The 12,266-nt window shown below is 34.4% G+C and overlaps 1 protein-coding gene across 1 annotated transcript; it reads left to right on the top strand.

The window, feature by feature from the left end:
• Positions 1-2,767: 2,767 nt before the first annotated feature.
• LOC132034378 (chaperone protein dnaJ 49-like) lies at positions 2,768-7,995 on the top strand. Its single transcript, XM_059424712.1, is given in 6 exon segments — positions 2,768-2,856; positions 3,262-3,313; positions 3,553-4,194; positions 4,197-4,327; positions 4,329-4,714; positions 5,484-7,995. Coding segments are annotated over 3 exon segments (1,035 nt in total). The 5' UTR covers positions 2,768-2,856; positions 3,262-3,313; positions 3,553-3,666; the 3' UTR covers positions 4,705-4,714; positions 5,484-7,995.
• The last annotated feature ends 4,271 nt before the right edge of the window (positions 7,996-12,266 follow it).

Consider the following 12,266-nt stretch of genomic DNA (forward strand, 5'->3'; position numbering starts at 1 on the left):
AACCAAAACAAATATTTCCAACAAATGACTCGAAACACAAACGGATGCCTCGGAAACCAAACCAATGACTCAACTAAGTCAAAAATCACCCCCCGGACCTAACGGAACTATCAGAATTCGATTCCGAGCGCCATTACCAAAAAGTCAACTATTAGTCAACTATTTTTCACTTATTCAACTTAGAAGTCACTAAAATCCTCAAAACCAACCAAGACCTGCCCGATTGCATCAGGAGCCGCACCACCCATTCCTACAAGTCATAAATATAGAAAAGAGACTACGTGAAGGGTACTTTGGGGAAAAGAACTCAAGAAGCTCAAAACGACCAAATGGGTCGTTACATTCACATCATTATATATGTTGCTATTGTGCATTCGACATATGCATCTAACTTGAATAGGCGAGATATTGTGCATTCTGGCATACACTCTATCAGTGCATCTCATTATATGTGTTGGTTGTGCTTACTTAATTATGATGTTTATGTGCTTTATTATTAGTATTACTGCTAGATATAATAATTACACAAATTTAAAAGTGAGTATTTTCTGCACAAACCTTGTCATTACTTTGTTGGGGGGGGGGGGGGGTCTATGATACTTATTGTGTACGTATTGGTGTACTCATATATTACACTTACTGAACCTTGCTGGTAGACATGAATTTGAGTCGTTGTGGAGTTCGTGAGAGAGCTTTGGAGATCTACCAACATTTTAGTGTTGAGCTGCCAGGTAGCTCGTAGTAGCTTAGAGTCCTTTACTTCTGTTTTGTATTTTAAAAGGATTCTGTACTATTCATATCAGAGTTGTAATTCCTATTCCTAGTAGCTCATGACTTGTAACATCAGTTTTTAGCGTGATTGTATTAGATTCTAATATATTTGGCTCCTTTGTATATGTTATTGTCCTACATTTAGGGTATATAACTCGTGATGTATGGTTCACCTGACAGGTTGGGTTATGTCCCATTACGGTGGCTTAGGTAAATTGCGTTGTGATAAGGTCAATTGTGGGTTTCTTTCTTTTGAGGACTTTTACGATCAGTGCAATTCTATCAATATCATTGTCGGGTTGGGTTGGTCTTTGATATTAGAAGTAGATACTAAATCATCTAAAAATCTGGAAGAATTGAATTTAATTGTTGTTGGACTAATTAGAACTGTGAGTTATTATAGATAGAAAAAGTTGTGGCGTCGCTTATTTGCCATAGGCATTCTAGTCGTTGATCTGTACTCCCACAACCCAATTAGTATGCAATCAGTGCGCCTGATGGGTTCTTTCTCATCAATGCCAACAAGGTTAATTCAATTGGTAACTGTTATGCCTTTTTAGTAGTTTTTGATACTCCATCTGATTCAAAATAAGTGTACACTTAACCTTTTTCATACTCCTTAAGAAAATACTAACTGCTATAAAAATAAAAATAAAATAAAAAAACAACTCCTAAAAAAAATAGGTATTTTTACTAAACAACTCTTAATTAATAAGACTCTTACCTATTCAATGCCTTAAGTAAATAGGAGAAAATCCAGAAAAATAAAGTTAATCCCTTCTTTGTTATATAAGTGGACACTTCTTTTAAACCAAAATAAAAAAGCTAAGTGAAGGAATTTAATATTATAAAGGGGCAGATTTGTCATAAGTATTTGGAGGTCTCTGTAATTATCCCTACAAAATTTGGAGGATATTTTTGTAAAAAAATTATGAAATGCAAGAAATAGTCTCAGCATAACTAATATAAACATAACTAGTATCAGCATAACTAACACCAACATTAGTAATACACTCTATTCAGCACTATTCTTATACACTCTACCAAAAGACCCTAACCCCTTGTTTGGATGGTTGTTTCCCCTGGTTCATTAATGTATGGTTTTTTATAAAATCATGTTTGTATCCATTCTTCTTAAAATTATGTGATATGGTGTTGTAAACTCGTTGTAATTCTGTAGTTATATAACCATGAAAAAGTTCAATTCTTGTAACCACGAATTTGATTGTTTTTGTGTGGTTACGTATTTCATTTCTCTACTATACCCCCTCCACCACCCCACCCTTCCCTACGACTCACCCCACCCCGCATCCCCAACTACCCCACCCCTCTGCCACCTGCCCCGCCCTACCACCCACCACCCCCACCACCCACTACCCCTCATCACCACCCAACCCCACGCCACCCCATAACCACTCACCCCTTCCCTACCACCCATTACCCCCACTCTCATCCCACAACCACCCACCTCACACCACCCCCACCATCCACCCTCACCCACCTACTTATTTTTTAAAGTCCCTATTTTATCCTTTACCTGAGTTTTATTGAGATATATAAACTAATTTCTAATTAAGAGTTAAGGGTATTTTAGTAAACTTACAAGTTCTTGCTTACGTCATATCAAATCAAACAATACAAATGTTATTAAACCACAACAAATGATACAATCTATCCAAACATTGTGTTCATTAATACAGTATAATACAATACAACACTATCTTTTGTGTACATTAATGAACCGCGGGAAACAACCATCCAAACAAGGGGTAAGTGTAATAAAAAAGATAATGTTGTGTGACCGCACTGAAAAAAGGAAATTAAATACTCCGACCAAACTTGAGTGAGGTCTTCAAAATTATACATTTCAAAAGTAATATGTTTAACTCCTTAGTACGGAAGAATAAAATGCTTCAAGTGTACGATTTGTACTTAGTTTATGTGGCACGTTAATGTGACAGTTAACACCTCCAAATTTGCACACGACAACATATATTTGGTACACATTTTGCTGTATTCAGAATCTCAAGATTCCATTTCTTCGTCAACACAACCTTTTCTCTCCTCTTCGACAACATACATTTGGTACGATTTTTTGGTTTTTTTTTTTTTTATTATTGTTTGATATTCTGTTGATTTTACTCCTTAAAATGATAGGAAATTAATTAAAGCCCTGATCTCAATATCTCTTCAAAATGCTTTTCTTATTGTGATTGTGATGAATACTATACGTGTGATGTAATTTCTTGATTTTTTTCTTTTGTTTTTTCGTTAATCAGGTGAAATTGAAATGTGAGCAAATTTACTTTGTGTGAAGTTATATGTTGAATATAATTCGGCTTACAATGCCAGGCAATTCAAAACTTAATTACAATATCTCCTCAAAATGATGTTTTATAATGTTGTGACAAATAATATGCCAAAAAATGCCTCATTTACGTTTCTGTGTGCTATAATTTTGACTAATTGGTTGGATATCTTGGTGATCAGGTGAATTTGAACTGTATGTTGGTGGCTCATCATGCTTTTATTATTAAACAAGGTAGGTGGGCTTTCTGTTTTATAATTTTTGGTTTTTATGTTTGAATTTATCTTTGCATTTTATGATTCGTCTTGCAAATGCTAGACAATCAAACCATAATCTCGATATCTCCTCGAAATGCTTTTAGTATTGTGACGTTGACGACTAATATGTGTAAATTCGCCTCACTTACGTGTCTGTGTATGTTATTGTAAGTGATTGGTTGGCTATTTTGGTGATCAAGTGAAATTTAATTGCAGAACGAGACTCTGAACTGCTGTTTGTCTGTTGGCATTATGAATTCTTGTGCAATGGGTTTTGGTTGTGAAGATTAATTGTCACCTTTTAGGATAATAGTTGAAGTTGAGGTAAGAATGGATGGTAACAAAGATGAGGCCTTAAGATGCATCAGTATTGCTAAGGAGGCAATTGTCTCGGGCAATAAGAAGAGAGCGCTTAACTATATTGGAATTGCACGCCGCCTTAATAGTAAACTAGATGTCGAAGATCTTTTGGCTGCTTGTGAAAACCTTGATGCCTCAACTTCTGATCCGAATAGTGAGATTGGAGATGTTTCGAGTGAGAAACATGTCATAGCTGATGCGGTTTCTGATGGAGAGAGGTACTATACTGAAGAACACGTGCATTTGATTACACAAATTAAGACTGAAAAGGACTATTATGCAATTCTTGGTCTTGAGAAGAGCTGTTCAGTTGAAGAGATTAGGAAGGCATACAGAAAACTGTCATTGAAAGTTCATCCTGACAAAAATAAGGCTCCAGGCTCTGAAGAGGCATTTAAGAAAATCTCCAAGGCGTTTAAGTGTTTGAGTGATGATGATTCAAGGAGGCAGTATGACCAGACAGGTGTGGTGGACGAATTTGAATTTAATCAGCAGTATATCTTAGATGTCGGAGGAGAAGAATGAACCACGACTATTTTCAAGATGATTTTGATGATGATGAGATTATCAGGGCATTTTTTAGTCAGTCTGAAATGTTTAGGACATCTTATGTTTACAGGACAAGAACAAATGTCTTCCCAGAGAGAGGATTTAGGTTCTGCTGGGCCTAACTTAATTCTCCTCCTTCAATTGTTACCATTTTTAATCATCTTTTTACTTGCTTATTTTCCTTTCTCGGAGCCTGAGTATTCTTTGCAGAAGAATTACCAATATCAGTTTAGGAAGATCACAGAAGAACATGGGGTAGAATATTTTGTTAAATCAACAGATTTTGATAAGAATTATCCTCTTGGTAGTCCTGATCGGGAGAACATTGAAGACCATGTTATTAGAGATTACAAAAATACACTTGATCGTTATTGTCATATAGAACTCCAGAGGCGACAATGGAACAGGAATTACCCAACACCTCATTGTGACAGGCTTCAAAACTTTGGAGTAGCTTGAGGTTAGCTTCGTTTCTTCTGGCTCGTTCCACTCTTTTCTCTGCTGAAGATTTTTTCTGCTTTGATCCATGCTAATGTGTTTATACCAGTATTACGTTATATGAACTTCTGTGTCAGCTTTAGAAGCTAAATTATTCAACATCCACTCGTTAAATTACACATTTGATACACTATTCTTGCAACCCTGCTTCGGTAACTTTTCTTCTGAGCCAAGGGTCTATCATAAACAGGCTCTCTACCTCACATAGGTAGGAGTAAGGGCTGCCTACATCCTGCCCTCCCAGGCCCCACTTGTGGGATTACACTGGATATGTTTTTGTTGTGGTTGTTGCCTTTAAACCTTCACCCTGTATAAAAACATGCATCAATAAAAGAAAGACATATCTCACATGGAGGTCACCTGACTGATCAAAAGGGGAGAATAAACTTCCCTACATTCTGATAGTAAAAAGACTTGAAATGTAAGAGTGAGAGACAGATGAAATCCAGCTACCCTCACCTCCCTATTCCTCCCAACTACAACAGTATTTTCATCTGGAATTCTCTCTCTCTATTTTACCCTCTCTCTCTACGCACACACACATATTATACAGCCAATAAAGCTACTAACTTCCCGATCATCAAAGATTAATTCCATTTCTAGAAACTCATTGCATGCGGAAAAGTAAGGGGGAATGACCGTAAATTTTGGATTTATTTCTTGTTTATTTATCCAGATTTTATTTTCTTGAGTTTAGCTGGAGAATTCTATTCTGATTTTTCTTAAAACACAATATGGAGCATCTATGGGAGGAGCAGATTCCAACTCGACCATTTAGGCTGTTAATATGCTCAAGAATAAAATGTGGACATTCGCACTCAAGGGTGTGGCCTAGTGGTCAATGAAGAGGGTTGAGAACCCTGCGTCTTAGGTTCAAATCTCAACGGAGGCAAAAATGCTGATTCCTTCCTATCTGTCTAAGTCTTGGTGGACTGAGTTACCCGGTACCTGTGTTGATGGGAGGTAGCAGGTACCCATGGAATTAGTCGAGATGTCTCAAGTTGGTCCGGACACCACGGTTATAAAAAATAATTATTGACATTTAAGCGATTGAGATGAGCAAGGACACATCAACTAATTCTCTTTTCACTGATTGCAATCGTTCAACCACTGCTTACCCTTTCTCTTGTGAAGACAGATGACATGGAAAAGTTGTTTGTTTATTCCCTTTGTCCTGTCTTAAGTTTCACTTAGTTTGCGCGAAAATAAGGTTTTCTTGTAGTGTAACCATCCATTGCAACTCAACTTTGTTGAATGTTAGATTTTAGTTTGCATGAAAATATTGCCTTTCTGAAGAGGAACCATCCATTGCAACTCAGCATTCTTGAACGTTAATGCAAAAGTTTTTTTAAAGTCCTCCTTTTTATCCCTGCTTAGGGGTAGGAATCTACCTTTAAAACTTCTGAAAGTCACTTTTGTAGTTTTATCTGTTAAGATATTGTAAATCTTACCAGTCGTGCTTCATATTTCTTTTCTAAATTACTTGTTGAATCTTACAGCTAAGTTCATTCTGTTTCATCCTTGTTCTATTGCGACACTATTGGGCCTGTAGTAAGAAATATAATGCTGAAAGCATGATCGGACTTGGACATGCTAGTGTTGAATGTTGTTTTACAGGATTTGTTTTCTTTCTTTCATCCAATTTTTTGTTCATAACTACTACTGTTGTGGAGGGGGCTGGTGAACTTATAGCCTGTTTGGCTAAGCTTTGAAAATCTGCTTATTTTGGAAAGTGTTTCTTAGAAGTGTTGTTCAAAAAAGTTCTTATCGGGAGTAGCAGCTGTGTTTGACTAGTATGAAAATCACTTTTGTCAATATTAGAGCAACAATTTGTGCTTGACCAAGATTCCAAAAGTGCTTCGGGTAAGAAGCTACTTTTTTCCTCTTCTGAAGAATAATTTCTGCTACTACTCAAAAGCACATGTTATCTTCTAAACCCTTGGCCAAACACCTCAACTCTAAAAAGTAAGCACTTTTGGCTTCTCAGAAGCTTGGCCAAACATTATATTAGATCGCTACTAAATTTGCATCCTTGTTGATTGACCGCTGACATGGTACAGGAATTGGAAGAATGTGGAGATGGAGAGATAGGTTATAATCTGGGGCCTGGTGTTGGGGTTCTAGTTATTTTGATTACTCGTAAGAAATGAAAGCTACTGACTCAAAAAACTGTAATGGTGTGTCTTTGTCAAGAAAGCTAAAGAGTGAAATTGTTTGCTTGCATTTGTTATAACTGCAAGGTCTTATTTATTCATTTGACTGATTGAAATATTTTATGTAACATTCAGTCATAGATTATCTTGATTTCACCTTCAGATTATGTAAGTTGGGCTCACAGCTTCTTTTTTATCTAGAGTTTGGAATTTTGATAATGTAATACCTTTTTCTCTGGCAAGCTTCCTTAGCCCAGTGCTTACGAAATATGCATATTTCTTCTTACAGAAAACCTTTTACAGCTCTAGCAATTTCTTTCCTATTTACCTTCAAGTAATGTCCTCCACATGTACATAGATATCGCTAGAGGCTGATTTCAGTTTTCATTCTAGTGTTAAAATAAGTCTAATATGTGAGATGTATTCAAGATATTGATGCAGTCCACTTTGATATGGATAGCTTCTGCACTCTGAAAGGCTTCCTCAAATGCATAATAGCAGGCATATCTTGGAAAATAGGGTTATTGATCAATTCATGATATTAATTCATGCAAATGTGTCTTGTGTATAACGTAGCCTAATCTTCTAAATACCATTTTCTTAGATGGCTAGCAATTTAGTTACGTTTTTTCTCTACTTGTATTGTAGGTCTGTCGACTGGGTGCATCATGCATGGTGCTTGAAGACCTGTGAAGGAATAGTGTTCCAATGACCAGCCAATTTTATAGTCCAGTTACACTGTTACAGCATGCCATAGCGCGATTGAAACAACATCAACCAGGCTGCCAGCATAGGAAACTCAGGGGTTGCAATATATAATGAATATAAGCTTCACAGCTCACATTCAGTTCCGTGCCTGGAACACCGTCCATGGGTAGTGATAGTCGTGCATATTTCAGGCCATATTATGCTGTAGGGATTTAGGGGGAAAAAGAAAAATTGTTCTAAGGTGAACGAGGTATTCAATATTAGAAAATTCCTCGAGGTGCCCAATTCTATCGATGTTTGACAAGCATCCAGTGATCTTTGATATCGATGAGTGCTATAATCATGTGTTATTTCATAAGAAAGATTATTCTTGATGTTCCTATTACATAGAGTAATGTTGTTCAAAGATGGACAAAGGTTTCCATTCAGAAGCCCATTTGACCCTATTTATTTTAGGGAAGAAGTACATGGATGCCACCTACAGGCGAAATAATTACCCCGAAAATGCCCCCTCACTATTATCTTATATATATATACTGAGATGGTATCATGCCAAGCTAACTGTCCTTCCTTCAATGAGACACTCTCGATCTCTTCATGATCACTGCGTCGCATATATACCATGATGAGATGATATCATGGAGGACTGTTTCAATCCTTCAATGAGAATGATACTATCATGGTATATAAATATTCTGAGATGGTATCATGGAGGAAGGGTTTTGGGCGAGGGGTACTCGAGTAAATATTTTCAGTCGGACTGGGTAGAAGCGAAATTAGTTTATGAGGGGGCATGGTTAGGTAAATATTTTGCCTTTTATGGACATTTTGTGTTGTTTTCCCTTTATTTTATATGATCTCAGGAAATACCCAGGTTCTAATTTATGTTCATGGTACATCAAATGATTAACAACACTGGAGAAGAGTGTACAAGTGAAACAAATGGGAGCAATTCTAGTTAAATCCGTTGCAATCAAGAGATAAAATTCGAAATGTAATGATTTAGATCTTGTGATATCTTGGCCCTTCTCGTTCAATTGAGTTTTATCTTTATCGCTAACTAGGATTATTATGTTCTGTCGTGGGCAGATGCAACGTAACTAATCTAAAATTTCGTTTGGCCATGGTATTAGATTTGGCTTAACGCATAAACAAACCCTCAGAACTTGTCTGTGAAATTTATTTCGACCTCCAACTGAGACTCCTACCATCCGAACCCTCCAAAACTACTTTTAGGACCTGTTTGGAAAGCCACCTAGTAATTGGAATTGGTGTAATTACATGGGTAGTAATTACACAGTAGTGTAATTACAACGACTTATTAGTTTGTTACAACGTAATTATAGTGTAATTACAAGCGTGCTGTTTGATTGCACAAGTGTAATTACACAGTTAGTTTAATTTAAAAATAAAATTTAATTATAAAAATTTTAAAATTAATATTAAAAAATATTTGCCTTTATAAATGATATTAAATTAGTTATTGAATAACACATTGTTTCTTGAAAATATATTAATTAATAATCATATATTTGCTACTAATATTGTAAAAAATAATTGATATATATTTTTCAAATTAATAATATTTAATTTTAATTAATTATAAAACTTAAAAGAAGACTTTTTTTGTGAGAACATCATGGATTGGATCTTTGACAAAAAAAAATATATATATATATATATAAATATAATACCATAACATTATTCAAATGTTTGACACAAAAAATCCATCAAATGTAAGTGAAAAATAAACAACATACAATGTGAAAGCAAATAACTTTAATTTGAGAATCTAACCTAAATTCAAAAGCCAAAAGAAAAAGTTTAACATAATACTCTTATGTCAAATTCCAACATTACATAAGTAAGTTTCAACGTAACTTAAGTGAATAATTCAAAAGAAAGGAAAAATATAAGTCTATAACCTCATTCACAATGAAATTCTATTTTAATAACGTCACTCATTCTATGCCAAGTTTATTAATGAATCATTCTTTCCACTATTAAGAGGTGTAGTTTCAAAAATTAGAATAATAACACGATTATGCTAAATGAATAAAATTAAATAAAAAAAAAAAAATATATATATATATATATATATATATATATATATATATATGAAAAATTACATGGAACCACAAGAAGTAAAGGTTGGGAATGAGAAGAAAGGAAATGAAAAATAAATAATACAAAAAGAAAAATACATTTTAAAAAATAAAAATAATTAAAAAGTAAAAATAATAGAAATAAAAAATAAATTAAAAATCAAAAGAAATTAAAATAATAGAAATAAAAAAGAAATTATAATAAACAAAAAAGAAAAAAAACTAAAAAGTAACCATGTAATTACAGGGTGTAATTACATCCAATTCTCGGGATCCAATTCAACCTCCCCCCCCCCCCCCCCCGAGAATTGGAGAGTGATATTACACCTACGAATTACACTCAATTCCCACCTAACTATGCAATTACGTGGTCAAACAAACAGGTCAAACTGTGTAATTACACTCAACTCAATTCCAATTACTTGGGTGGCTTTCCAAATAGGCCCTTAATGAACCATCTTAACACAAAATAAATATGCAACAAGACACACATGGTGCGAATAACAAATAAGACGGATACACGTGGATTTTAGCTTAAAATTAAAAAAAAAAAATTCTCTCTTCCATCTTCCTTGACCCCAACACCTCTCTCCTCTCCGATTCCACCTCCTTTGTCGCTTCCCCACCTCCACCACCCCTCGCCTTCTTCAGCATCGCCTACGTTCTCTTCTACCTCACCATCCACCCACCCAACGAAAATCATTGTAGCTATTGCCAATTTTAACTCAATTTCCCCTCAAAATCCATTACATGTCATCACCGGAAAATGGGCTAATTAATGGATTGGGCTAAGATTGACCCAAGAATTATTTGGGCTAAAATGGGCTGGGGCATAACCCGCCCAACTTGACTAGTTGTTTTGAATGATGTATTTTCTAGGGAAACATTTTTCGGAGAAAACATATTTTTGCCGAGAATCGCGGAAAACTTTTTCGTGGAAAATATTTTCACGGAAAACTTTTTCGTGGAAAATATTTTTGCGGAAAATATTTTTGGTGGAATATTTTCCACAAATATCAAATACACGGTAAACTTATGAGATACATGATACAAGAAAAGTGAATACATAAAAAAAAATAAAGTAAATCTCAAACAATAAACTCAAATTAAAGTAAATCTTAAAAATATGTTAGAGTTGGGCTACTATTAAACTAAGTTGAAGATCACTTTAAAGTAAGTTATGTTGAATTGGGTTGATTTATCTTGACAAGCAAAATCATAAAATTTTGAGCGAATTGGACAGGGCATCAACTTTTGAGTTATCTCGACACCCTAGGCGTCGGGTACTAGAGTTGAAGCTGTAATGTCCACTTTGACTATGCTACTCATGCTATTTCCCACCCCAATTTTTACTACTTTGTTTTATTCATTTTGCTTTACACTTTTTGAGTAACAAGACGTTCCATTGTATTTAACCACAAAAGTATTACCAGTAGTAATAATATTTTCATACGCGACGAATAAACCTACCCTCTTTATTGTTTATTTTAGGATGTACTCTCTCCGTTTATTTTTATTTATTCATTATTTTAAAAATAGACTTTTACTTTTACTTGTCCACTTTTTCATATCAAGAGAAAAATAATTTATTTTTCCTATTATACTCTTAGCATTAATTATTCATTCCAAATCATTCTCCAAACTAATACAATTATACATCAATTAATATGAGCATCATGATAAAATATGCACTTCATTTATTATTTATTGATGGGTGTACAAAGTTTGGACAAGTAAAAGTGAATAGAGGGAGTAGATGATACTCTTCGATTTTCATTTATCTGTTTTGCATCCTCTTAAAAGGTTATGAGTATTTAAGATCATCAAATTTAAAAATACTTTTAATAATTATAAACTCATTTAGGTTAAGATCATAAGCTTAAAAAATTTCCTTATATTATTAAATTTTATTTTCAATCAAATTAAGACACATGAAATAAAATGAAGTATTATCCATCTGCCGTCCGATTGAGACTAATAATATTCTACGCAAGTCATTTCAAGAATCTAAACTCTACTTAGCTATTCAATTTAAAATAGTAACGTGAGCTTTGAAATTTTTCTTAGCTAATCAATTTCTTTAATGATTAAATATTACCACTTAATACAAAAGTCAATTAGTTGATTCATTTTTCCCCTAGCAGTCAAATTCTGACATGAAACGGAACAATAAGAATATTTTATTAAAAATTTAAAGGATAACCTCGACGTGACACGAACATTTGAAATTTTGAAAGATTATAGTTGTCATAATTTTCATTTGATTTATAAGTAATAGCAAACTTAAGTCGGGCCTGATTCATTTTTCCCCAAATTATCTAAGTCTAGAAAACGACTAGTTATTTTTATTCTTTTTTCAAATTATGAAAAGAGGTTGGAGACGTGGAGTAGCCGGCGGCCACCAACTACGAGCCCACAAAAATATCGTTGAATATAAACCCATAATGAAAGAATAAATACAACCAACAAGAAAATGAAATACTGCAGCTAATCTCATGAATATGAATAAACTCGCATGACCATATTTTGTTAATGACATTATAAAAGTGACACCCCC

This window comes from Lycium ferocissimum, chromosome 10, assembly GCF_029784015.1.
Source record: "Lycium ferocissimum isolate CSIRO_LF1 chromosome 10, AGI_CSIRO_Lferr_CH_V1, whole genome shotgun sequence".
Taxonomy (NCBI): domain Eukaryota; kingdom Viridiplantae; phylum Streptophyta; class Magnoliopsida; order Solanales; family Solanaceae; genus Lycium; species Lycium ferocissimum.